The sequence below is a fragment of the Neolamprologus multifasciatus genome, chromosome 3 (assembly GCF_963576455.1).
Source record: "Neolamprologus multifasciatus chromosome 3, fNeoMul1.2, whole genome shotgun sequence".
NCBI lineage: Eukaryota > Metazoa > Chordata > Actinopteri > Cichliformes > Cichlidae > Neolamprologus > Neolamprologus multifasciatus.
Window position 1 is genome coordinate 11,240,571 of NC_140441.1, and position 27,977 is coordinate 11,268,547.

Below are 27,977 nucleotides of genomic sequence, written 5' to 3' on the forward strand. Positions count from 1 at the left end.
TGTCTGATAATGGAACTAATCTTGTTGGTACTAAGAAAGAGACTAGGGGGAAAGAGCTGACATCAGTAAAATACCATGTTTGAGGGGAGTAAGCTAAGGGTCACTAATTCCTCTTTTACACGGCAAACAGTAGGTGACAAAGGTCTCCAAATCCTGTTCAGTGAAGCTGAAGCAATCCTTAATAAATTGCCCAGCACTTCTATATCCTGTGAACTCTTTTGTTTCATTCAACCCTTAACCTGTTTTCCCTCAGCTTTCCAAGGCTGGTGGAAACAAGTACAGTACCTGGCTTAAGTTACATAAAACCATTTCATCCTTGCCTTGTTGCTTTAATCTCACTCACTTTGATCTGTTCTTAAAACATTATGTTTATTGCATGTCTTATTGCGTGAAACAGTGCTGGATGTGTTTGATGGTAATGAGGTGTCTCGGGGTAAGGGACAACTTGAACTGGCACTGCAGAAAGCTGTAGAGATGCAATTCTGGAGAAGAAATAGCTAAATGACTTCTCTGCAGCTCAGTTCAGTCCAAACAAAAGTGGTTTAAATAACAGAGACATGTTGTTCTTTAGCTTTGAGTGGTGAAAAAATGTGGCAGGTGACAATGATGGGGAAGGGGAGGATTTTTTGCCATTGTTTGTGGTTTAATGTACTCCAGATTCTCTTTGGTGGTGGATTATTAGTTTGTGAACAACTCTTGACCAAAGCAAAACCGGCAAGGAGCTGCAAAGCCAATGTGAGCCTGATGATGACCGTGACTCTGCCTGCGAAGTTTAATAAAAGTAGATATACTCTGTACTCACTACACAGCAGGTCAGTAGGTAAACTATTAAACCCCTTTTATTGTTTTATGAAACTCAGAAATCCATAATCTCCAATTATTATCAGCCACAGCCAATTAGTGAGTGTGTAAAACAACACTGAGTGTTTGGAATCAAAATCAGCTTTAGTGGCCAAGTATGTACACATAAAAGAATAAAACAGTGCCAGAAAAGGTTTTGTTGACCTTATAATGTAGCAACTGCAACAAATACATTTATTTTGCTTTTCATTTTCATCATTTTAATTTGCTGCTCTGTGAGGTCACGACAAAAAGGTTGGAAACACAGTTTTTCCCGTTTGAAAGAAGACAAATCTTGTGCCCGTCAACATGAAATATGATTGATAGTCATGAATATTTTCAGTATTCAGTCAGTAATTTTAGTGTATCTGTGAAAAAAAAGCTGAAAAACATCCCTCTGATTTATTTGAAGTGTACGCAAAGGCACCACATTCAAGAAAAGGAAATTGGGTGGTTGTTTACAGTTTACTAAGTTAGAATTGGAACAAAACAATTTAATGTTTCTATGCTCAACATAATTAAATCATGTGGGCTCTGCATGAAGTTCAACAACTTAATTTGATCTTGTGTAGATGACATGATACAATCTAGTAAGAATGGTTTATTGCCTGGACTTATGAAATTCACAAGATCACATGAGATTTCAAACCACAGGATAATCACTGGGGTTATTAGAGGAAGACAACTATGTGTATGTTGTTGCTATTTATTGTGGTTTAACCTGTCAAGGACAAAAACATAAAGAAAATTCTGCATCAAGCCTTGTAATCACAGATTTCCTACTTTTGGGAAGTCAGGCTTGACAGCTTGTGGTTACTTCACAGTAAGAAGGTCCTGGGTTCAAGTCTGCAATCCAGCTAGTTAGCAGTGGGTTCCCTCTGGGTACTCTGGTTTCCTCCAACAGGTAAAAGTCATGCAGTTATTGGGGTTAGGTTAATTGGGAAATATTCTCTCAGCGTTAGCCCTGCAATAGACTGGTGCAGCGGTCTCCAACCTTTTTTGCACCACGGACTGGTTTATGCCCGACAATATTTTCACGGTACCGAAAAAAAGAAGATTCATTCATAACACACATGAAAAGACCCAGGAAAACTGAGTTAACGATCAAAACGATAACAAAATAACGCTGAAAACCGATAAAAACCCTGAAAACCATGCATTTCACACCTGAGCCTCAACTCTCGCGGCCCGGTACAAAACGACTCACGGACCGGTACCGGTCCGAGGCCCGGGGGTTGGGGACCACTAGACTGGTGGCATGTCCAGGGTGTGCCCCGGCTCTCGCTCTATCACATTTGGGATAGGCCCAAATGACCTGTGTGATTTAACTCAGTTGTTTAAGGTGAAAAACCTCTGTGTGCAACCAATGTCTACTATTGAATTAAGTAAATCCAACATGTTGTCTTTTCATTGCAGAGAGGTTCTGCTTTTCTAAAGTTTTGGGGAAACAAGAATGCTGACACCAAGTCAAATAGAAAGAGGAAGAAGGTGAAGAGGAAGAGTAATGTTTTTATTTGAAGAAACAGTGAATTGATATCAGTGTTGGTCTGATATCAGTGAGCAGCAGGATGGAGGAAACGTCTCTGGTGTGTCTGCTCTGTAAGTTCACTCTGTGTTTTTCATGCCTCTGCTGTCTTGTTGAATGTTAAACTGAACTGCAGCCCTGCACTGGGGTCCTGTGGGCTGTTTCAAGATTGCTGTGGGTGGAAGTGGGAGGCTAAAATTAAACAGCAGGTCATAAGAACCATTGTATTACAATGTGGTGTTCAGCAAGTTTGAATGTATTTCTCTGAACTGTGTCTCAGGGTTTGCTTCTGTTTTTAAGAGGCTCTTGTTCATTATATGATGTTTGCACATCTGATTCATGTTTGTCCTCAGTTTAAAGCACAAATCAATGCATATAAACATATTTCATCATACAGTATTCATCATTTTCAATCACATGACCGACTCACCACGCTTTTGTGCAAAACATTACTTCATTGTAGGGATGCTCCGATACCACTTTTTTGGAAACGAGTACGAGTACTTGCATTTCAGTACTCGCCGATACCGAGTACTTAATAAAAACATGATTTAAATTTGCAGGTAACAGCTTTAGTCCTATAATTTAACAAAAAAATGTAAAAAAAAAAACAAGGGACTGGTTTGGAATTAAGAACATCCATCCATCCATCTTCATCCGCTTTATCCGGGGCCGGGTCGCGGGGGCAGCAGCCTAAGCAAAGAGGCCCAGACCTCCCTCTCCCCAGCCACCTCCTCCAGCTCATCCGGGGGAACACCAAGGCGTTCCCAGGCCAGCCGAGAGATATAATCTCTCCAGCGTGTCCTGGGAATTAAGAACATTTATTTAAAATGAAAAGCATGTTGTATGCAATATATTACAGAATAAATAATTATGGAAAAAAAAATTAAACAGTGACAGTGCAACTCAAGTATTGTTTTCAGTTTATTGTAAACTCTGCCGCTTTGGACAACACAAGGGGCATTAATAAACATCTTTGCTATTTAGTGCACAATATTTGAATAAACTAACAAGTGCGTCGTAGCTGCTCACTTTTTTAGTTAGTTCCTCAAAGGGGGCGAGGATGGCAACATTCGTCTCCATAAGAGCCCATTGGTGAGCGGTGAGATAGTCAGGGAGTTCGTGCTCGGACACGCCCAGCACTCGCTTTTGCTCAATGAGGGACTGGAGCATGTAATACGTGCTGTTCCAGCGCATCTGTACGTCCTGCTGCAGTCTCTTTATTGGCTGGTTGAGCTGTCCCTGAATGTCCTCGAGGCGGGAGTAGGCTAAGGCGGAATGTTTAAAATGCCCAACTATTTTCCGTCCCACTGCTATAGCATCAGCTATGCTCCTCTGTGCTAATAAGCATGGGTAAATTAGCGTGGGTAAACTCTTTGTACTCGTTGTCGTGTTGGGATTTTGGTGCTTGATTAAATTACTTGTGTTAAATGCGCTACCTTTAGAGCCTCCTCTGGACAAGTTCGCTGAGCACAATTTGCAGTCCGCCTTTGTTTTTGCATCTTCGTTGACTTTGAAATAGTTCCACACGGCTGACTTGTCTCGCCTGCCCTTCTCTCAGCTCTGAGCTGCAGCCGGGGCCTAGGGGCGGGCACTCGGCGCCTGTGATTAACCCCTTACATGCCGCTCAAACATAGACAGGTCTCAGACTGTGGTATCGGTCCCCGGTATCGGGGGACTTTTAATGAGTACGAGTACTTTAGAAAGTGTGGTATCGAGGCCGATACCCGATACCGGTATTGGTATCAGTGCATCCCTACTTCATTGTGACAGTCAGCAGTCCTGCAGTGTTTTTCTTTTTTGCCTGTCCTGAGCCAAAACTACTTGGATCACCGATTCATGGAGGAAAAACAAAGATATGAAGAGAAACTATAAATTTCTGGGACTCGTGATCCATATTCTGCTCCAGCAGCTTGATTTGAGTCTCCTGGTGCTGCAGTTTGGTGATATCTATGAGTATCTTGTAGAGAATCACTCAACTTACACTTTTGCAATGATGAAGGCTTTCACAGTACAAACAGCTAAGTGGAGTTTCAATCCAGATGGCTGAATATTACCACTGTATAAGAAATGAAGAACAAGAAATTGTTTATTGTAAGCTGTATGTAGCCAGCTTAAACAAACTACCACATGCAAGTGTAACCCCTGACTCACATTAAATGGTTTAGAACAGCCAAATGTACAGACCAGTCGCTAAGTTTGGCAGGATTACAATAGGAACTGAGGTGAATGTGAAATGAAATGGCTGGAGAAAGCAAACAAGCGACAATAGTTATTATTTTGTACAGAAATGAAAAGAAAATGATAAAACACAAATTCCATAATAACAATAATAATAAGCCAGCATAACAAAAAACAGTCCTATTAAGCTCAATATTTCAGTTTGTCCTTTTTGGTCATTGGTCAGTTCACGATACCTACCTACCTTCCTACCTCCAGTTCTTTTTTTCTTGGTTTTGTGGTTTGAGTGTTACCACTTTGATGCCTCTCTTGACAGAGAAGAATGAGTTTTTCAACAACAGTTCAGTTCAGTCTCGGCACAGGCTCGCCATCTCCATCTGGAGAGAATCCAGTTGAATCCATCCAGGATCCAGAACTTCAGTTGCTTTATCAACACCAACAAAAAAGAGCCAACAACGAGCCAACAACGACCAAAAATTCTGCACGGTCCATCCGTAGCCTGTGTCGTCCACCTCCCACGTGCGAAAGACCTAGGTCATGTGTGATGGTGGTCCGATGCTTGGAAGGCGGGACTGATACTGCTTCCTACAAATTAAATTACCACTACCCAATGTGATCTGTGAAACAGGAAAATAAAGTTAGATAGCTTCCTCCTTTCAACATTTTTTTTTCAAAATAAAAGAGTGCTAATGCATTTATACAAATAAAAACAAGAAAGAAAGAAAATTTAAAAAGCTGTTTTCTCTACTGGGTTACACTAGCCCTGTTTTTTTCAACTTGCATGTTTACAGTGTAGGGCCAGAAAAGTTCTGGTAGTTTTCTTTTACCACATTAATATCTTGGTATGACAGTAAAGGTAACTGAGTATTTTTCCAGTGTCATGTAAATAATTGTCATAACTAACAGTATGTGTTGCTATGGAGAAGCAGGCATTGGTATGATTTGGTCTGTAAGGCAGGGTCAGGAGAGGTGTGCTCACATGTTGGTGCCATACTCTACATTCTTCTGACAGCTGTAAATAAACACTGATTAGTGCATCGGAGAGCACAGCAAACATCTGGCACTTTAGTTAAACTCGAATTAATGGAGGGAAAAGGACCGTGTCACAATAGCTCTAACATCACGTGAAAATGATGAATATCAGTGAGTCTGTGGGTGTGGCCAGGATTAAGCACAAATATTGCACTATAAATATTATAGTGGGATTAGAAATACTCCCACATACAGCTCTACTCTGAACTAACCTGAGTTTAATTTCTCTTTAGTTCTGATCTCACTGCTGAGCTGCACCACAAACCAAGGTCAGTAACCTTCTTCTGTCTGACTGTAAACCTGAGTCACTCTCTCAGGAGACTGTGGGACACATTTATTAAGAACGGGGTGAAGTTAGCTGCAGACAGACTCGTCTTCAGTCGCATCAGCAATATCTCACAGATGTAATATTATCTACAGATACTTTCAGTGCCTTTGATATTCATTTAGACTCTTTTTCTCCAATTGATCTTTCTGAGTTAACTTCAATAATTACTTCCTCCAAACCATCAACGTGTCTTTTAGACCCATTCCTACAAAACTGCTCAAAGAATTCCTGCCATTAATTAATGCTTCAATCTTAAATATAATCAACCTATCTCTAATAATCGGCTATGTACCACAGGCCTTCAAGGTGGCTGCAGTTAAACCTTTACTCAAAAAGCATCTCTAGACCCAGCAGTATTAGCTAATTATAGGCCAATCTCCAACCTTCCTTTCATATCAAAAATCCTTGAAAGAGCAGTTGTCAAACAGCTAACAGATCATCTGCAGAGGAATGGCTTATTTGAAGAGTTTCAGTCAGGTTTCAGAGTTCATCACAGCACAGAAACAGCTTTAGTGAAGGTTACAAATGATGTTTTTCTCTGTATGTTTTATTGTAGAAAGAGAGAGCATATTTTTCACTATAAAGCTCCTTGAGGCGACTGTTGCTGTGATTTGGCGCTGTACTGTATAAACAGAACTGAATTTAATTGAAGTAAATCTTATTCCTCACAGTTCAAAGGTTTTCATCTCCTACTTCCTTTAAACATAACAATATTTTCTTTTTTTGATAATGAGCTAGTTTAAGAAATAATGTCTGTTTTATTAAACATCCTTTACTCAGAAATGGCAGCTGATGTGAGGAGTTTAGTGTTTCTAAAAGCTGTCTGATTACTGAAGTAATTCTGTTTCCTCTCCATTTCCTCACAGCTCGTCTGACTGTGAGTCCCAGCAGCTCTCAGTTCTTTGCAGGAGACTTTGTGCTTCTGATCTGTGAGGAGGACGACAGCTCTGCTGGATGGACTCTGAGGAGAAACACAAGCAAACAGAGGACTCCATGTGAACCTGGGTGGGCAAGATCAGCTAATTCTTCCTGTTATATCAGGAGCCTCTTGGCAGTTGACAGTGGAGTTTACTGGTGTGAGTCCAGAGAGGGTCCCATCAGTAACATGGTTAACCTGACAGTCGCTGGTGAGCTGAGTGTGTGGAGTTAGTGTTGATGAAGCTGTGTGTAAATGGATGAAATGCTGTAGTTTGTCTCTGTGTTGAGGTGGATCAGTGATCCTGCAGAGTCCTGTCCTCCCTGTGATGGAGGGAGATGACGTCACTCTGCTCTGTAAAACAAAGACCACTCCCTCCAACCTCCCAGCTGCTTTCTATAAAGATGGCTCCCTCATCAGGAAGCAGCCTACAGGTCACATGACCATCCAGAATATTTCCAGGTTTGATGAAGGCCTCTACAAGTGTGACATCAGCGGTCATGGAGAGTCTCCATCCAGCTGGATCACTGTCACAGGTGAGGAGCTTCACTCTGAATTCACCTCTTATTTCATTTACGGATTCACCTGAACAGGTGGGATTCTCTCTGCAGGTACACTTACAACCACAGCTACAGTGCGAGCCACCACGGAAACAGTGCCCCCTTCCTCAGCTCCACTCCCTGATTGCAGCTCCATCCAGCTTGCATTCAGAGTGGTCCTCCACCTGCTGGTGTTTTGTCCATACTTTATCTCCACTCTCCTCATGGTGTCTTTGTATCGATGCAGAACCAAAAGTAACACTGAATTATTGACTCATCACTCAGTGTGCTAATGATGAACTAGTCTTCCTGTGTAAAATAGTCTTTCTACATGTTTACAGGAAATTTCCTTTGTGCTTCTCATAATGATGAGAATAATGATGTCATCACTGATGTCACCACAGAGCATCACCTCTGAATCGCCTCTATTGTGTCTCAGTGATTTCTGCAAACGTGATATCAGTAATAAATAAAGCTGTGCATTTATTGTCATTTCTACAAAGAGGTCTTCTGTCATCTGAGTGTTAGAGATGATTTATTTCTAGTAACTTTTGTTTTTTAAAGTAGGAGTCTAGAAACAGACTGAACAGCTGATTGTCTTTGTTTTAAAACTGACTTCACAGCTAAAACACATTTAAAAACAATATTACTGTAAAAGTAGAACAGTGAAAGTTTATCATCTCGGCCACATCTGATCACCAAACCTGCTGCCTTTCATCCACCCTCCACTGTGCTCCGCCTCAGTGGTCAACTTCACCTCCTCAGCTCTCCTGCTCAGACCTGAACCTGGATTTCATTCTTTATTTGCTCAGATTAGTTCTCCACACTCTGGACTCTCTGCTCAGGTCCACTTCCCAGCTGCTCTGCACAGCCAGTGTCACGGTCCTGGCTCGGTGACCCAATGTTTTGACGTTTGTATCATTATTGATCTTTATTTTCCTCATTGTTTCGTCTGTTAGTGTTTTGGTTTCTATTTTGGATTTCTAGTTCTTAGGTTTTGGTTCCTCTGCTTCTCATGTCACTCCTGTCCTTGTACTCCATGCTCCCTTTGTTCAGTTTGTAGTCCGTGCCTCTGCTGTGGGTTCATGTTTTACTTTGATGAAGAAGCAGGCATTGGTGTGATTTGGTCTGTAAGGCAGGGTTAGGAGAGGTGTGCTCACATGTTGGTGCCATACTCTACATTCTTCAGCTGTAAATAAACACTGATTAGTGCATCGGAGAGCACAGCAAACATCTGGCACTTTAGTTAAACTCGAATGACTGGAGGGCAAAGGACCCAGTATAGCTTTTGCCCTCGAGGTGGGCGTATCCCAGTAGCTCTAACATCACGTAAAAATTATGAATATCAGTGAGTCTGTGGGTGTGGGCAGGATTAAACACAAATATTGCAGGAGCTGGATTAGAAATACTCACACATAGGTTAGTTCAAAGTAGAGCCCTAAGTTTAATTTCTCTTTAGTTCTAATCTCACTGCTGAGCTGCACCACAAACTAAATTAATTAAACATTTCTATGTATCCTCTCCACTTCCTCCCAGCTCATCTGACTGTGAGTCCCAGCAGTTTGCAGTTCTTTAAAGGAATTACTGGCATTAATTGGCTGAGGTAATGCCAATGACATCGAAATGCAGCTGACTGAACTGAAAAGCACGACTCTGTGGGGGTCAAAGTTTGCAGAACTATGAACGCAGCTGGAATCCACAGCTGTGCGTGTTCATGGAGCTGCATTTTCACCTGCTGGACATCACTACCTGACAATTGTCTTTAGAACATTGCAGAGGCCTTATTGACAGTATTTGGCTCTACATATCTGTGTGAGCAAATTTTCTCTCACATGAGTCCTCAGGTAGCCATGAGAATGCTGGACACTCAGAGACCTGTGTCTCTGAGTGGGAGACCAGAGATCACATTAACATGTGTGTCTCTGTATTAACAAACATGTCATATTGGCCCAGTTTATTTTTCTTATCATTGTTGTGAGAGAACATAAATAGCATTTGCATTTTGTGTTGTACAGTTCATTTGCTGTTATGGAAAAATAGCTGATAACTATTCACTGGTAGCTCTAAATACTTCTTCTGTTCTTCAACATGAAACCACGTTTAACCTTCAGATCACCAAATGGGTTTATTTATGAGCCCAGATGTGTATGTAGCTGTCTTTTGGAAATGTTTTGCTGGGATGTAGTGTAAAATATATTACATGTACATTTTGTGACATTAAAGATTTTGATTTGATTGTAATTTTTCCACTTTGTATAACCACATTTTGATGTTTGATTCACGACTAGCAGAAGTTTGAAGCAGATTGAGTCCAAAGTGACTTTTCGGTAGAGAGGGTTGGTTTAACTCATCTCTGTATTAAAAAACCATCAAATAAGTAACATTTTAAAATGAAAAGAACCAGTACAGGCATGATACTTTGATTCCAGCTTCAGTTTTATTCAGGTGATATCAACAGGGCACTTTAACTTTATAGTAAAAACATTAGAATCACAAACTCCCCGATTTCTGAATAAAATACATTTTATTTTTAAAATAGAATAAAAATAAATCCTACATTTCACTATTACTAATGAAGTCTGCAATAGAAATAAATATATTAAAACTGTGTGCAATAACAAAGTTAAGAAGTGTGCACAGTGCTTAATGCTTAGAAACCTCTCTGATGTAAACATGAGTGTTTTATCTGTTTAAAGTGAAGCAGCAGGTAGTTTGATGTAACAAGTAAAAGTAACAACTTTCTCTTTTCAAATGAATATGAAGACTTCCAGTTAAACATGATTTTTGTGAACAGACAGTGAGTAACTAAAAGCACAACTTTGACTCTGGACATTTTTTTACCACTTAAAATAAATAAATTAATAAATTAATTAATGGATGTTTAAACATGAAACCTGAAAATCTTTGCGGTGACCTCAGATCAGCTGGAAAAAACTGAAACATTTCAACTACAGCCTGATATGAACCCTGCATCTGTTGTTTTAAGTTTTCTGTACCTCAAAAAAACAACAACAACACCATCACCACCACCAACAAAACAAACAAAGACATTTTCAAAGGCAGCTCCGACAACATCACCAACACCCCCACCACACACGCCACCGCCATGAACTCCCTAAACAAAAACTTCATTCCAACAGATCCATCCTCTGTGCCTCCTCCTGTCTGACCTGCAGGTGAGAAACAGGTGTGAGGTGTCAGTTGTCAGGTAGGTGATGAGTGAAGAACAGAACAGAATCCATTTCCTCTTCAAACTGCTGTCAGACATTATCTACTGCACTCTGATCACATCACTCAGACCAGCTGCTTTCTACAAAGTCTCATCAACAACATCTTTAGAAACAAACATCAACAACCAGGAAGCAGCTTCACCTCTGATCACACACACACTCAACTCTACTCACTCACCTGGAGGAACAACTCTCAGTGTGATGTTGCCGCTGTACAACCATGATTGCGTTTCCTCCATGAAGACACGACACTCGTATGTTTCAGCGTCAATAATCGTCACATTTTTCAGAATCAGAGACGCGTCTCCATCTTTCATGTGTCTGTCCTGCAGATCCACCCGGCTCTTAAAAGATGGATGCTGCCTGAATGGCTCAAAGTGCTCATATAAAAGGACATATTCTTCATTCAGATCAGTTCTGCTCCATTGTACAGCTGTGAATCTGATGTCTGGGACTCGACATGTCAGAGTGACGCTCTTTTGTCCAGATTTAGCTGTTATGTGTTTCTGATCTGAAAGAGGAAACAACACAGAGCAGAGAAGTTACAAAGGTCAAAATGCAAAACAAAAAAAAAAATCCAAATTTACGTAAAAGTATGATGTTTGGTAAGTAAATTAATGTTGACCAAAATAATACCGAGGAGGTTTCAGTGGCGATTTGTTTATCATGGTAGTACATAAAGACTGAAACACAGTGTATGAATGTGAAAAAAAAATTTAAGGGTATAAACTAACACTGTCATTGTCATCTGGGTTACCACACACACGAGAAATAGATTTAGCCTCGCCACACTCGTCTATATGACTCCTCATTTTCAGTGAGCCAGCAGATATCACACAAGTTACAGTACAAGTGCATAAGTGCTAACAATATCTTATTGTTTTACAAAAATCCCAAACTACTCAACCATGACACCTTCATGTTTCACACCCACCATGGGCCTCAATACCCAAATCCCAAGTCCTAGCGTTGCAGTCATCCTCCTGTTCGCGCTCCTTCCACTCTGGAGCACCACTTTTTTTTTTTTGCTTGATAAACCCATAGATTTTTTTTTTTTTTAAAAAACCCTTCAAAATAAAAATATTTTTCTTCTTCTTAGTGTGTCCTTGATACTCCTTTTCCTCAGAAACTGGCTGAAAAGCTAATTTTTGCACAGTTGCACAGAATGAAGTGACATATTTTCAAAAAACTTTTCAAAAGTGTCTTTTTAAATCAGTGGAGTGTAAACTCCCTAAGTAAATATTGCAGTTTGATATTTGGACATATCAGTGGAACTCACGTGGCGCCTAGTTTACCGTAACTCTGTGAATAAGAGCATCCAGTGTGACGTAGAAGAGGCGTCCTTCCAACTTGAGCTCTCAGCCAACGCGTGAGGGATTTGATACAGTATAACGCATCATATCTACTGCACAACTCAGCTGATACTACAGCCGTTAAATGGAAGAGTCGCATTATCTCCATTCACACCAATGGATCAGTTTTTTGTTGTTATAGCAGACTGAGCACAAGAGAGAGGATTTTATTATTGAGTTCAAAATTTTTCTTATGTATCTATTTTTAATCATATCAACTTTAACAGCAGGAAATTAACTAAGTACATATTTATTTTCTTTCTCTCTTTTTTTGCCATATTTTTAAAGTAACCTATATTTTACAAAAGCATAATAACACTGGAAATTCTGTTGTTGGTGTGTAAGCCCAGTGTTTTTAGGGGCCCCTATATGGCCACCCCTAAGAAAATTTCTGGAGGCGCCCCTGCTTGCAAACATATTTGTGCCTGCCTTTTTTCAGCCAATTAAAACATCTTTACAAAATTAAAGAGAAGTTATATATTGGCCCACTTGAAAGGTATTTTTTATGTCTATTAAAGTTTTTAGCAGAAAATTGATAGCAGCTTCTCCCTTTTGACAGAAACGTTGTTTGTGGCTCAATATGTTTGACAAGTAAGCACCGCAGGGAACTATCTGAAGTCTCCATGTTTAAACTCACGACTCTTCCATTCAAAGGCTTCCAAACTCACGACCAACGCGCCATCTACGATGACGTGACGTGACCACAACTTTGAGATTTTTGGACCATTTTTTTAACCAATAAAAGGCACCGAATACTTAATCACACATAGAGGTTTGCACAGTCAGCGGAGTGATTTGTTGGGTTCGGTTTGGCGCCAAGGCGAAATCTCACCGGCGAAAGTGGACGCGGTGGCGACGACAACGAGCATCAAAATCCAGCAGGGCCACGAAAACGTTAGAACAGCCATTTGCGCTTAACCTAAAACAGCAAAGAATGAGGAGGGAATAGACGCAGGATTAAAGTCACGGAGTCCAGTTAGTTTACATTGCACAGTAGAGATTTACTCAAATATCCGTTTGTTTACCGTCGTTTTAAACTACGGCAGAAAACGATGTGACGTTGCTGTACCAGCTCGTACCGTCAACCCGTTTAAACGTTAGCGCTTTACAGATTATTAACGGTGAGTAAACAGCGACGGTCACGTTCAACGTGTCAGTAAAAACAGAGGAGCCGGTGAACGTTTATCTTTTAAAGGTTTTCCGTCAGTTACTCACGAGCTCTCAGCCAGGTACCGCCAACACGACCACGGTGAAAACTACTCTGAATGAGCGCGCCGGTTCCGGTGAAGCTTCTTTACCGGCTCCAGAACTTTCTGGAGTTTTCCGGACCAGCGGAGGAGCCGAGACTGCTGCGAGGCACCTTAACTGACAGTTATTTATTCGTTTAGAGTTTTATGTTGCGATTTTACATTAAAGTAAACATGTTTCGTTTAAATAGCTGATTGATGGCGCTCTTTTTTTTAATAAAAATCTAAACTAATCACACGGAAACCTTTCAGGCAATCTGTGGGCGGTTCCCGTTCATATAGGAAGTAAACAAACCGCTGTTTTTTTTTCTCTCTTCAAACCTTACTTATCAAACACGCCCCCTCCCCTACAAAAACAAAAGAAAAACAAACAAACTAGAAAGGACCTACAGAAAGGTACAGCACTTAGAGAATCACTTATAAGTAAAAACAAAAGAAATAACAACAAAAACAATTCTACAAAATTGTAGGCATGGGGACTGAGTGTTTTATCACCTCATAAAATGAATGAAGGAACAATAATGAACCTCACACCCTAAATGCAAGCTGTTCCAACTCTGCTAGGCGCTCAAGAGCACAGTGCACCAAAACAAACAGAAATTTGTACAGTTTCCTTCCCCATGCCATCACTTGAATTAACACTTAGAGCACTCACATAGTGTCTCTATTAAACATCCACCATACCTGCTGCTTATCAATGGTGGTGTGCAGATCGATACTGAAATATCGATTCATCCAATACCAGTCATTTATGTTCTAGAATCGATTCTCATTTTAAAATATCAATATTTTAGTAATTTAAGGTAAATTTGTAGTTTATCGTTAACAGATACAGAGTGGAAAGAAACGATATAATTCGGATTGTCTACATTGGAAGGAACTACTTCCTCTACCGCCTTTAATAGTCATGTGCGAAATCCGGCTTTATAAATGTGTCGCTGCCCCTTGGTGCACGCACTCACAACAATGGCTGTGTGTAAATGGAGTCATTGGCGGATGTACTTTACCTCCACTAACAGCCTCACTATCTTGCCACATTTGTGGTAAATATGGCAAGATAGTGAGGTGTTGTGGTAACACCACTAAAATCGTCAAACACCTCAGAGTAAATCATTGCTTATGTTTATGTTGAGATGAACTGAAGAGGAGGGGTGGACAGGGTCAGGTGCTGCTAGGGTGAGACAGACGTCTCTCGTGGAGTCCTTTAGTGCTGCGGGCAGGCAAGGCGTTCAAAATAGTTTTTTATATTTCTATGTGATAATTCTGCATTATTAAGTGATAAGAACAAGTAACCTGACGTCCTGTAATCATTATGAGGTATCGGATCAGTATCGCCGATACCACCCTGAATTTTACTTGGTATCCGATTGGAAAGGAAATCAGTGGTATTGCACATAACTACTGATCAGAAAGTGTCACGGACACACAAAAACACATGAAAATCCCACCAGGTTATCAGTTAGTGGTGATCATATCCCTGATTTATAACCATTTATGTTTCAGATACAATAAGAAGTGACTTTATAGCAGCTCATCTAAAGTGTGTTTGCCAGTTTGAAGTCACAGTTTATTCACGTTTTGACAGCAGGAGTAAAATCTGGCTCATTTCTCACAGGGAGACACAAGTAGTTTCTATCGATCTGCAAACCTATTATTAAAATCAATCCTTTCAATAATGTAGCTCAGATTCTTTTTTATTTATGACGAAAAAACTGCAAAACACACCCCTCTGAGCAACCACTGAGGTCCTGCTTTTTGTATTTGTAGAGTTTTGGGGGGAAAGGGAATGCTGACACCAAGTCAAACACAAGGAGGAAGGTTTTGCGTTAGCTGATCTCAGAGCTGGTTTGATATCATTGAGCAGCAGGATGGAGGAAACGTCTCTGCTGTGTCTGCTCTGTAAGTTCACTCTGTGTTTTTCATGCCTCTGCTGTCTTGTTGAATGTGAAACTCTGAACTAACCTGAGTTTAATTTCTCTTTAGTTCTGATCTCACTGCTGAGCTGCACCACAAACCAAGGTCAGTAACTGTAGGTTTGCTTATAATAATCAGTCCGCTGTAACTGTATGCCAGCCGTTTATTAGCAGCCAACATGCACATCCGTACACTCGTAACAGGAAGTACACATAACCCCCAGAGAGAGAACTACAGCGACACCTGCTGGAACTCTCTGTAACAGCAGCAACAGCAGGCAGTATAGAAAAACATAACATTGCTGTTATCTACAGTAACCTTCTTCTGTCACACTGTAAACCTGACTCACTCTTCCAAGAGACATTTAGTAAGAACCAGTTGCAGCTAACTGCAGACAAACTCCCTCTAAATAATGTCAGTGTTATCTCATTCCTCCTGATAATCTAAATGATTTAATGTCCTACTTCAATCAAATATACCAACAAGTCACGCTTTTTGACAATCAGCCTTGTTTAAGAAATTATTTCTGTTTCATTAAACATCCAGTAGAAGGATTGCTGATGTGAGCAGTTCAGTCAATCTGATGTATCTTCTTACTCACAGCTCGTCTGACTGTGAGTCCCAGCAGCTCTCAGTTCTTTGAAGGAGACTTTGTGTCTCTGAGCTGTGAGGAGGACGACAGCTCTGCTGGATGGACTCTGAGGAGAAACACAAGCAAACAACAGAGGACTCAGTGTGGAGCTCACTGGGGAAGATTGGTTGGTTATTTCTGTAACATCACAGTTTACCTATCAGACAGAGAGGGTCCCATCAGTAACATGGTTAACCTGACAGTCACTGGTAAGCTGAGTGTGTGGAGTTAGTGTTGATGAAGCTGTGTGTAAATGGATGAAATGCTGTAGTTTGTCTCTGTGTTGAGGTGGATCAGTGATCCTGCAGAGTCCTGTCCTCCCTGTGATGGAGGGAGATGACGTCACTCTGCTCTGTAAAACAAAGACCACTTATAATTAATTGTAGATAAAAACCAAACATTAGTGCTCAGAGGAGGATGGCCAACATATTCTGTGTGTCTACCAGGAATGGCACTATTTTATAATCAATAAAACAGTTTTGTTAATGTCTTGCTGCATTTTGTATAAGTTCATACTCAAGTTGTAAAAAGCAAAACACTAAAACTATCCTATTACTTTTGTATGCAAAAAATACACTGCACCCAAACTAAGAAAAAGTAAAGGAATAAACTAACACTACCATTCTGCATTAATTCATTTTGGACCAATTTAAAAGTAATATAATCTTAACTTAGAGATTCACAGACACAATATCATACATGCATGTCCAAGTAAACCAGGGTGGGGGAACTCCAGTCCTCAAAGGCCGGCGTCCTTGATCCAACACAGTTGATTTAAATGGCTAAATTACCTCCTCAACATGTCTTGAAGTTCTCCAGAAGCCTGGTAATGAACAAATCATGTGATTCAGGTGTGTAGACCCAGGGTAATATCTAAAACCCTTTAGGCCTGGAGTTCCCACCCCTGAAGTAAACCATAAACACGTTTCAGGATTATTTTTAAATAAAGTGAAAAACAGGATTTTTTTTTCGGTTCTAAGTCAGGCAGAGTTATCCAGGTATTGCAGTATAGTATGCTGAGCATATTTATGGGTGGAGCCTCAATAGTGCTCTGTGTGTGGCTTATTTAGTGATTCAAATACATAACAACGCACCATTAAACTTTGGTGCGCTGATGACTCTTGTTGATTCTTTGAGGTACAAAGGTCAGGCCTCCTCACTCCTGTGGCACCAGCTGGTCTGCAGAAAGACCAGGAGAACACACATCTTTAGCAAGACTGAGCATTTGCATTTAGGAAAAATTTAGGTCGTTAAGTGATGACGTGACGAATCCTACTTCCGGGCCTAAAGTAGTCTGCGTTTAATATGGCTTTTGTGTTGTTAACATGTTTAATGTTTTGTATTTTCTTCTATTTAATCTCAAAAAGCTCCTAAAACAGTCAGTGATTACTGTTGACCTCCCTCGGCTTTTATTACCGCTAATCATTTATTTAAGCTCAGTTTTTAAAACCTTAGGATGTAACTACAGCAGGGCTCTAGAGTGCGACCAATTTGGTCGCAAATGCGACAAAATTTTTCAGTGGTGCGACTAAAAAAAAAAAATTTGGTTGCACCTGTGCGACCAACTGTTCGGGTAGCAAAAAAAAAAAAAAAATTCTGTAACCTTCCCTGTGGTCAACAACAGACACACATTATGCCCCTATCGTGGACTAAACCAATCAGAGATAGTAAGGGGCGGGACCTCTCTGATTGGCTGTGGTCCAGTTGAAAGTGCAGGTGGAAGTGGGAGGTGAGTAGCTTGAACAAAGCGATATCAATTCATTAAATCCTGAATCGACTTTTAAATATAACTGTGTTTTGCCAGAAACGCCAGATTCTCAGATTAAAGCTCACAAAACCATTTCAACAACAACCAAACAGCAAATGAGAGCAGGTACACGGATTCCACACAAAGACGGAAACACAGAACGGACCCGACGCATCAGAATCAACTTTGTCTTTCTCGGCTTTCTCACCCGACGGCCCGTAGACGGACACGCTGTCGGAGCTTAGCGATTCTGATGCGTCCGGTCCATGCTGTGATTACGTCTTTTTGCGCTGATTCTGAGCTGCAGGTTTTGTCTCTCTCCAACCAAAATTCACCGAGCCAGCAGCAAAAGAAGCAGCAAACTGCGCTTCACATTTGATAAATGTCGTCATGAATTTTGCTGTTTTGCTTCCACGACTATTAAAATCACACTTCATGCACAGCTAGCTCTCTCTCTCTGTACTTCAAGAACAGTTTCCCGTCTCAAATCTCTGTTTTCTGTATTTTTCATTCGCTTATTACCCACCAGTCTACCGATGTTTAGAGCGCTGTCGGCTACTGTCTTTTTCTTTTCTTTTTGTCACTTAAATGACTGAATGAATGAATATTTTTAAGGTTATCTGCCTAGGCACGACAGAAGTGGATGTAGCTGTAATAGGAAAAGAACTATTGCTAACTTTTCTGTTAAGTTAAGGCCTGATCCTTCTGAAGTTCATAGCCAGTGCTCTGACACGGTGTCATCAATTTTTGAATGCTGAAAAAGCACAGTGTGTCCAGAAAAACACATTATATTATATAAATTATTATAAAATTTGTGTGCGCCTAACTTTTGTGCAGGTACGCCTAACTTTTTAAAGTTAGGCGTACCGGTACGCCCATGGCAAAAAGTTAGTCTACAGCCCTGTACAGCCCAGCCCATGCAGCAGTATATGAATGACTAACCTCGTATTGTGGATGGATTATCTCAGTTGTTCTCCTGGCTGAAGTTTGGTCCTTTTACAGCATCCTGCCATGCGATTACATTTGTTCCTGACCACCGAGAACCCTCACGTTAACTTTTATCGAGTGGAAAAAAGTTAGCTTGTTTATATTATGCTAACATAGCTGTGTCGCTAGCGGTCACATAGCACATCATTATATACCAGCTAGCCAAACTTCAGTAACCCTACAAACGTCACTGCTGTTTAGTTTTCTGTCTTCATTTATGTTGGAAGTGATAACAGAGCTGTACGTTTTAATTTGTTTCCAAACCCCCGCAGTCAGGACATGCTATATTGTATTTAGATAGAAGCTAGTGAGCTAACTTCCTGCTAACTTCATTAACTTTAACTTCGTTAAATGTCATAACTTCCGTTTTCATGGATGCCTGGATGTTAAACTCAATTGTTTCACCTGGTAGAGCAGAACGCTGATCATTTTATTAAAGATGAAAGACTTTAGACAGTTTTTCAACTCTCAGCAATGCCATAGTGATCGTTTGATATATGGACCTGCAGCGGAGTTTAGGCCCAGACACGGCTAGTGAGGTCAGACTTAACAACCGGATAGATGCTTTAATACGATTATAAAGTCTTACCCTGTCTCTTGCCTGCTAAATTATGCTTTCAGCTGTTGCTAGGTGGCTCTAGGCGGTGTATCATGTTCTAGATGTCGTTGGATCTGAAAGAGATTTGAAAAACAATTAAAAACAAGTCGTTTCCCTTGTTTGTTTTTTTAAACATTGTTTACCAGCAAGCACAAACCACTGCAAATCATGTAAACAAATTTTACCCATTTTGGTGCAAATCAAAGACACAACAAGAACACTGCTCTAAAGGGAATCTTTAAGCAGGTGGTGCAGACAGTTGCTCTCTCCTTTTACCTCCCGACTGCTTTTTACCTAGTTTTCCTTGTTGTTTGTGTTCTTGTCAACTCTGATAGTATGAGAATTCTTCTGGACAAGCTTGTGATTGGATGATAGACAATGTCCTCATGGGACTCCTTTCAAATCTGGATCAGGCATCAGTGAGCTCCTAGAAAATTCAGGTTGTCATTTTACAGTTACACTTTTATTTGCACCAAAGCAAGTAAAATTAATTTACAATAGTTCATACATGGACAGATTGAAATTTAATTGAGTAGGTATTGTACTGTGTGCTGTTTTTTGAGCAAAGTGAAAACTAATCTTACTCCACAAGCTGACCTTTACTCAACTGGTTGAACAAGTTCATGTTTTAAGTTCAGATGCAACTACACATTTGAGTGATTGCATCTGGCCACTTGTTCCAGATCATATGCGGGAAATTTAGTCAGTCGCGATCTAGTCATGACACACAATCGCCTCTGTCAGTCCCGAGGCCTCCTTCAGGTTGGAGAAGGCCGGAAACACCTCAACAGGCTCCATTTGATGTGAACGAGCAGCAACTTTATTCTCAAATGACCAAGCTCCTCACCCCATCTCTAAGGGAGAGCCCCACTCCTCTATGAAGGAAGCTCACAATCCATCACTACAGATGTGTGCATCAGAGCACCAGGACCTCTGCCCGATCCACAAATCCCAAAGTAGTGTCCCACAGAAGAATTCTAAAGACCCATTTAGCTTCTTCAGCTCGAGCCTGGCTGGGCCAACTGATGTTCACCCTTGAGCCTCTCCCCAGGCTTGGCTTCAGATTAGGATCCCGGTAGCCATGTCCCATGCAGGGTATGCTGGTACCTTGATTTTTCTTGGCATTGGAGTTATCTAAATCACTTTTCCCTGCATATTCTTTTGATTGGATCATGATGCCCAACATTTCAACATACGACAACAGATAAGTCGAATACACAACGCATTTAAAATAGGTATTTATTTAAGTTTTCCACACGGGCAGGTTGGGGCCTGCTTGCGTTTCTCCATCCGCAGACATCCCAGGTTGGGGCCCACTTGCGTTTCCCCATCCGCCGACATCCCAGGTTGGGGTCCGCTTGCGTTTCCCCATCCGCAGACATCCCAGGTTGGGGCCCGCTTGCGTTTCCCCATCCGCAGAAATCCCAGGTTGGGGCCCACTTGCGTTTCCCCATCCGCCGACATGCCAGGTTGGGGCCCACTTGCGTTTCCCCATCCGCAGAAATCCCAGGTTGGGGCCTGCTTGCATTTCCCCATCCGCAGACATCCCAGGTTGGGACCCGTTTGCGTTTCCCCATCCGCCGACATCCCAGAATGGAGCCCGCTTGCATTTCCCCATCCGCCGACATCCCAGAATGGGGCCCGCTTGCATTTCCCCATCCGCCGACTTCCCAGGTTGGGGCACGCGCTTGTGTTTCCCCATCTGTCATGTGTCAGCTTTCTTTCTCCAACTGTTTAAAGTGAGGTTCATACGTTTTTGGACAGTGTCACAGTGCTTGTAGTCTTGCCTAAGCTGCTATTTTTAAACAATTTCAGATTCCTTTGTTTGTTCAGTTACTTTTGATATGACAAAAGAAAAATTAAAATTAAAAAAGATTTCAAGAGATGAAAGTAGGGATGTTTTTAGACATTTCTTTCTAGCACAGTTTTCTGAGGGGCAATTTTAGAGAAACATGGCTTAAAAATCATTTTAGTGAAAAGAATCACAACAGCAACAGAACAGAATCACAAATTTTGGATACAATAACCAAAACTTGCTCTGTCAAAAAAGACTCCCTGAACTCTGACTCACCTGGAGGATTAGAGATGTTCAGGTTGATGGTGATGATGGGACTCTTATTATTATTACTAATTTCCATGACAACAAAACATTTATATGTTCCACTATCAGTATCGTCACATTGTTCAGAATCAAAGACACGTTTCCATCCTTCAATTCTATGTCCTGCAGTTCCAACCTGTTCTTAAAAGATGCATGCTGGTTGTCTGGATATAAGTGACCGTCCCGGTACAAAAGGACATATTCATCCAGGTCAGCTCTGTTCCACTCTACAACTAGAATGCTCTTGTTTGGAGCTCGGCATGGCAGAGTGACGTTCTGTCCAGCCTCAGATGAGATGATTATCTGGTCTGAAAGAGAAAACAATACAAAGCAGTGAGGTTGAAGGGATAAAAGAGTAACTGCTCACTTCTAAAGCAGACATACAGTGTAAACTGTAAATTAGATATTCAATGTGCGTTAATTCAATGTGCAAGTTTAAATTTAAGTTTAACTTGACATTATACTTTTAATTCTTCATATGAAGTTAGGTTTGTGTCTCTAAAGTACATTTAATGGTTGCAATCAGTTCTAGTCACTTCCTGGCCACTAAAGGGTTACTTAAATCAAGTGGTTCAGAAGAATATAGTGTTTTTGGTAGTCCTTATCATGGTTTTACGCTTTAGGCGTTGACTCAGATCGTTTAGGTAATTAGTACAGATCTCTTGTACAGAGGTAGACTAAAATCCACTTTAACTCCTGTGTCTTCACACTTAGCGGCTTTTATCACATGTCACAATACTGTTCATATAAAGCCATATGTAGTTGGGCTGTAAGAAAACTATTTATGATGTGGCTCCAGTAAACATGTAGAATAAATAAAATGTAGAGTAAAGGAGAGATGAGTAGTCGAGTTAAATACCTGTCCTCATATTCCCTCTCTCCTCAGGCATCCTCCTCTCAAATGACTCATTCCCCTACAGCCTGACTCATTTTCCTCCTTTCTCCTGGCGTCTCTGGTGGGAGGGGCTTGTGAGGAAAATGAGTCAGGTTGTAGAGAATTGGATTAGTCCCTCTCGCCAGAGGTCCAAGCAAAGGAATCTTTTTTTCCCCGTCTTGTTTTTTCTCTCCCTTGCACACCCTTTGAAATGTCAAGCAATGTTTCAAGGTGAACATTTCAAATCTAATGAATCTAATTAAAAACTGATGACTTTCTCTCTCCTGAAGTCTTGACACGCCATTTTCAATTGACCCAAAAGCTTTGATACAACTTTAATATAACTTCCTAAAAAATTAATTTACGCTAGTGAACTTAGGGAATTCTTGTGTCCTTTAAAAAAAATCAGAAAATTCCGTTTTAAAATCTTACCTGCAGATATCAACAAGCCCCCAACCAGTAAAGTGAAGATGATGAGTGACGCAGTTCTTTCAACAGTTATGTCCTTCTTGTTTTTGGCTTTCCTCCTTCAGCTGTTAAAAACAAACTTCCCCAACAACAGATACTTGGTGACAGACGAGCTGTTTCATATAAACTAAATAAATTATGTTTCAGTAACTAAACTCTGAACCTGATATGGCTCCTTGGTGTTTTAGGGTCGACCAAAAACTGAATATACTGAGTCCACAGTGCGCATTTATACTGTGACCTAATAGCTTCCTGCCATGTGGCCTGACACCTGTACAGATTTCATTGGTTGTTCTGCTGGATCCTGATTGAGCCTCTCATTCTCTGGAACAGAACTCTAAACGCAGTGTAAACCCACACTATAACAGCGGTGTGCTTCATTCTATTAATGGAGTTTTTCTTATTCCTTATGTTTGACAAACATTTTCTTATACTCTAGTAGTTTGTATTTTTTTCTCACTCTTTAAAGTTACTTCCTGTATCGGTTTCAAATTAAAGCCCTCTGGAGATTCAATACACAGAAACCCTTCATTTCTTAATGTGGCTTTTATTGTAAAATATTTGCAGAAACATTTGGAAAACACTGACATCAATGCTTAAATTTAAAAAAAAAAATACAGTACACATTATAATTTATGGCTCTGGCATTGACCTTGACTAACTGGTTTATTAATTCAGGAGCTATTGTACGACACCAGAGAATGAGACAGAGAGAAAATCTCACAGGTAAACAAGATGAAAGCAGCAGATCTAGGCAGAGCACCGAGATGTCAGGAAGCTGTAGGAAGATGGGCAGCAGAGATAAACATGAAGCTGGTGATAGCGCCGACATTATGGTCTGTCCATAAAGTCTGTTTAAACTAGGAAAAGCTCTCCGTCATTATTTCTTTTGTTTAAAAAGACATACTTTTTTTTAGTAGGATTGAAAGCAAATATTTACCATTGCGTGACATGTCTTCTGCTTTTAACAACAGTCTGTGAACATCTGGGAATTGGTGAGAGCTCCACATCAGACTTCTAGGAGAGAAACGTTTTCCTATTCTTGTGTGATAGAGGATTCTAGCTGCTCAACAGTTCCAAATGTTTTAAGCTGGTGAAAGTTCTGGACTGCAAGCAGGCAAGTTCAGCACCACGATTCTTCTACTTCAAAGCCATGCTGCTGTTATAGCCGCAGCATGCAGTTTAGTATTGGTTAGGGAGAATATAGTACTTTAAAACGTGCATATACCTTTAACACTGATGGTGTACTTCCTGATGTGCAAACGGCCAATTCATAGGCACTAATGCGCCCTCATACCATCAGTACTTTTGAAATGAGTGCATATAACAAGTTGGATAGCCCTTGCAGCCTTATTGCCTGTTGTGGAAAAACAATTTGAACCCCGAAACCAAATTGATTTTCTGAGAGTCATTGAAAGAAAAAAACCTTTGCAAAGAGCTCAATAACACATAAACAGGGTTCATACCAGCTATATAAAAAGAGGCAAAATAGTAACAGCTCCTTTATATCCATTGTGTGGATACAGCCTATTCAGTTCAGTTCCCACAGTCATGTATGCATCAGTCTGATAAATAAGACACACAGACTGCACCATGAGCTTGAACACAGTCCGTACAGTGACTCAGACATAGTCATTCATACATTTACAGATCACAGATGTTTCTAAAAGTACAGAAGTATAAAATCCTCACATGTAAACAGACTAATAATGCTGCAGTCACACGATCACACAAGGTGCAAGAACAAGAATGCATCTTAATAAATAAAACAAAAAACAAAAAAACCTCTGCTATAAAGCTTGACCGTGGATGCAGAATGGTGACATCATCATTTGAAAGCAAAGCTCATGTTAGATCCTAATTTGTTTGTTTGTTTCCCCACTTATGCAAAGCAGCAACAGCTCAAACCATGCAATAAAACAGCACATTTAAATATTTTTAACATTCATAAGTACTGCCACTTACGTACACCACACCCAGTAAACAGAATCATATATAATATCTGTCTATATATATATATATATATATAGAGAGAGAGAGAGAGAGAGAGAGATGGTACACTGGCAAAAAATTTAAAAAAGACTATTTTTTAAAAAAAGGGCTTCTTTAGAGCTCACTTCATAAAAACCAGTGTCACTCTTCATTGAAAGAAAGGATTCTTCTTCTTCTCTGGGGCAAAAACTGATGCATTTTCATCATCACCATCATCATCAAGGCCCACTTTAACACATCGTGGATCTGAAACTGAGAAAATAAAGTTTAATCATTTATCAAATTAAGCTGACAATGGACTGGGATGAAGATTAAAGCAGGTGGAACTTACCACAGGAGATGGATTTGGGTTTCATACATCGTCCTTTGTAAATTAATCCAATAACACCGCAAACTGCAGCCCCAACCCACAGCATGTGTAACCAAGGATTTACTGTGGAAAGCAGAAAACAGACGTGTCAGACAGGCAGTGACTGCAAAGGAGATGCAATCCTCACCAAGTGACACTGAAATGAATGAAACCATGGTGACTTAGTCAGGTTAGAAAGCCACCTGTATGATAGTGAAAACTCTGACTTTACGTTCATCACAGTTCCTTAATCCAGCTTTTTGTGGTACAACCATGTGGTGCCGTATAAATCAGATAGCTAGGGTAGGAAATGTAAACATCTCAGGCAACAAATCAGGAAGTACACTGAAATAAATTAAACGCTGCTAGCTATTAACAGTCCCTTAAACATGTGACTATGTGTTCAGTTAGAGCCGATCATCGTGTGCAAATTCAGCCTTGCACTGTGGGTACGTGATCTTAGAGGTCGTCTCAGGGGTCCTCTGATTGTTTAGTCTGCATTACTTTAGAGTCTCTACCTTAAAACAAAAAGCACACTGAAGCGACTGTTGTTGTGATTTGGTTCTATACAAAAAAAAGAAAAAACTGAACTGAACTTATACAGCTCAACTCAAATATGCATACGTGTTTGGGCACATAGTGTCAGTGGGCTCTATTAATTTAAACACACCGCATTACACCTTTGTTAATGAATGTGTATTTGGGAACAAGCAATATAAAATTCAGTTGTAAGTCAACTTGATAAGAAATCAATCTGGGTATCTGGTGGTATACCCAGATACCCAGGGCAGGTAACGTTGTGACTAAGCCTGTCTCACCTGGGTCAGTAACAATCAGGAAGACTGTCTTATTAAAGCGTCTTTCATCACGGTCTACACCGTGAAGCTCGTATGTCCCGCTGTCGTTACAGGTCAGGTTCCTCACAATTACAGAGACATTGCCGTTGATCCTGTTACAGTCCATCCCCTCCACCCGGCCCCTAAAAGACTCCTCCTGGTCACTGGGACGTGCAGGTTGTCCATCTCGGCAGTAGGAGATATATTTCTCATTATTAAATCTTTTTAGCCATAATGATGTGGTGCTAGTTGGAACCAGAAATGTCAGAGTGACATTCATCCCAGTATGTCTGAAAATCCACTGCTCTGAAGGAGAGAGAAGAAAAGAAAACACAGTGGGGACTCGTCACATCCACAGCAACCAATCTCCTTCTGTTCAGAGCGCCCCACCAAACAACTGAGCCAAACTTTAACGGTGTGTACACACTGAAAGCGATTTGCTAGTCGCACATCACTTTAAAGCAAACGATTGGTCACCCTCTAAAGTACTTACTATGCGCCATATCCTCCTGAGAACTGAGGGGAAAACAATCAATGGCTTTGACTTTTTGTGATTTGTGTGTCCAATACAGAAGACATAATTGAACAGTACGGATCTCAGGAGGATATATCAGTGGTATTCTTCATTCATTGATAGCCGCTTCAGTCACTTGTCTGGAAGTTGAGGAAAGCTTATTGCCCACTTTGCATTGTCAGCATTTAGCTAAATAAATGTTGTTGTTTTTTAAAAAACACCAAAAATAGCTCACTAGTCTATAAATCGCTCATTGAGGTGACAACCATTAGGTCTCTGTCTTTAAAACTGAGATGCTATTATTCAATTCAAAAGCTGATGAGTCATAAAATTAAAATTCACGCAATCTAATTTTAATTTTCTTATTTTCCTGATGGTATTCTTAAGCACTCAACTTTTACAGGTTTCTGCAGCTAACATGTTTCACAGTTAAAATTAACAAAGTTAAGGCAATCCACCAGACAATTAAACGCAGCATGAACAGCACACTCTTCCAAGATAGTTATCGCCTGCGTCGGGAGCGCGCACTGGGCAGGAGGAGCGGATCTAGGTGGCAGACTCAGTCCACATGAACGGATACTAATAAACGTATGCCCCCCCCCCCCCCCCCCCCCCCAAAAAAAATATATATATATCGACGATCACTTTTTTTGCACAATACTGGTCTGCTCCTAAGTTTCTGTAGCATTAGCAGCTGTTCTAATCATTAGCCTGGGCTAAATAGAGTTAACTGAATAAAGTAACAAATTTCGCTCTCACTTTTAACAAGTCGATTAACTGTTAGCCAGTTTGTTTTTCTCACAGGGGCAGATAAAAACATAAAAAGCAACGCGGCTTTATACATTAGCAGGTAATAGATCTGAGTAGAGTTAACGTTAGCTTACAGTTAGCTTGCTAGCTAATCGTTGCTGGTTCGTAACGTAAAATCAGCCAGCTCTTATTGTACACAGGAACAGCGACAGACTGAACGGTTCCCGTGACTCACCGTCAGGAGATGTCCGCTGAAACAGCGAAGTTAGAAACAAGACTGTAAACACCCTGCACATGGTCTTTAGTGGTCGTTTGTTGAACCTTAGGTGACTTTCCAGTGTTTACCTGTTGGCACATGTGGGGGCGTATCTATATATTTTTTTCTAGATATTTCCTTTTCCGGAGAAGTTTCTGGAAAACTCAGATGTACAAATCAGACCTAAAGCTTATGTCATCAGTATTTAAAAATAAAATCACAGTCGTGTGAAGCTGTCAGTCAGCACCGATTTACACTGATCACAGGTATAGTTCACCTGTTTATCTTTAGATTGTATAATTTCCCCAGCTGGATGTATATATATTTATAAATGTGGTTTTTCATCTTTATGTGACTGCTTATTCTCATTATTTCTGTCCCACGAGTGTAATTAAAAACAATATATTTTCCGCAAACTAAACATTCCTTTAAATGTTTCAAAGTAAAAGCCCTTCGCTTAACAGAAACCAATAATTTCTCAGTGAGGCTTTTATTGTGTAAAATGGGAACGTGTTTTATAAAAGTGAGGCTGGATTCGCAAACTCACTCCTGGATGTGACATTAACCGTTCGAAAGGTGGTTACTAATTAACGTGGCAATCTAAAAAGGCAGAGAACAGGTGGGAGGGAGAGAACATCCTTTCTTGTTAACTTAATTACAATAAAATATTTATTTTATTTTTTTTAACTGACATTAATCTACGTATAGCTTCATTTAGTCACAATGTATGCAGCTTATCACTGAAAAAAAACCCAATAAACTGCTTTAAT

The 27,977-nt window shown here is 40.4% G+C and overlaps 3 protein-coding genes and 1 long non-coding RNA gene across 5 annotated transcripts; 2 read left to right on the forward strand and 2 right to left on the reverse strand.

Moving 5' to 3' along the window:
• The first annotated feature begins 6,897 nt into the window (after positions 1–6,897).
• Positions 6,898–9,528, forward strand: LOC146521596 (uncharacterized). The gene is made up of 3 exons (XM_085155365.1): positions 6,898–7,033; positions 7,113–7,358; positions 7,434–9,528. The coding sequence occupies exons 1-3, from the start codon at positions 7,012–7,014 to the stop codon at positions 7,652–7,654; spliced, it is 489 nt and encodes a 162-aa protein (XP_085011491.1). The 5' UTR covers positions 6,898–7,011; the 3' UTR covers positions 7,655–9,528.
• Positions 9,529–10,317: 789 nt separating this feature from the next.
• LOC146521597 (uncharacterized) lies at positions 10,318–27,322 on the reverse strand. 2 transcript variants are annotated; one of them, XM_085155320.1, is made up of 4 exons: positions 27,187–27,322; positions 25,670–25,993; positions 24,834–24,935; positions 23,042–24,754 (listed from the first exon to the last, which is right to left on the reverse strand). In XM_085155320.1, exons 1-4 carry the CDS (start codon positions 27,245–27,247, stop codon positions 24,651–24,653), a joined length of 591 nt encoding a protein of 196 aa, XP_085011446.1. In that variant the 5' UTR covers positions 27,248–27,322; the 3' UTR covers positions 23,042–24,650. The 2 variants fall into 2 exon arrangements, with proteins under 2 accessions (XP_085011447.1, XP_085011446.1); XM_085155321.1 differs by lacking the exons at positions 23,042–24,754; positions 24,834–24,935 and adding an exon at positions 10,318–10,531 and having other exon boundaries at positions 27,187–27,321.
• On the forward strand, positions 15,009–16,130 carry LOC146521598 (uncharacterized). Its single transcript, XM_085155383.1, has 4 exons — positions 15,009–15,089; positions 15,174–15,209; positions 15,708–15,944; positions 16,024–16,130. The coding sequence occupies exons 1-4, from the start codon at positions 15,059–15,061 to the stop codon at positions 16,113–16,115; spliced, it is 396 nt and encodes a 131-aa protein (XP_085011509.1). The 5' UTR covers positions 15,009–15,058; the 3' UTR covers positions 16,116–16,130.
• LOC146521599 (uncharacterized) lies at positions 15,690–20,624 on the reverse strand. Its single transcript, XR_014873402.1, has 4 exons — positions 19,059–20,624; positions 16,435–16,914; positions 15,893–16,087; positions 15,690–15,802 (listed from the first exon to the last, which is right to left on the reverse strand). It is a non-coding gene; the product is annotated as an uncharacterized LOC146521599 (long non-coding RNA).
• Positions 27,323–27,977: the final 655 nt, after the last annotated feature.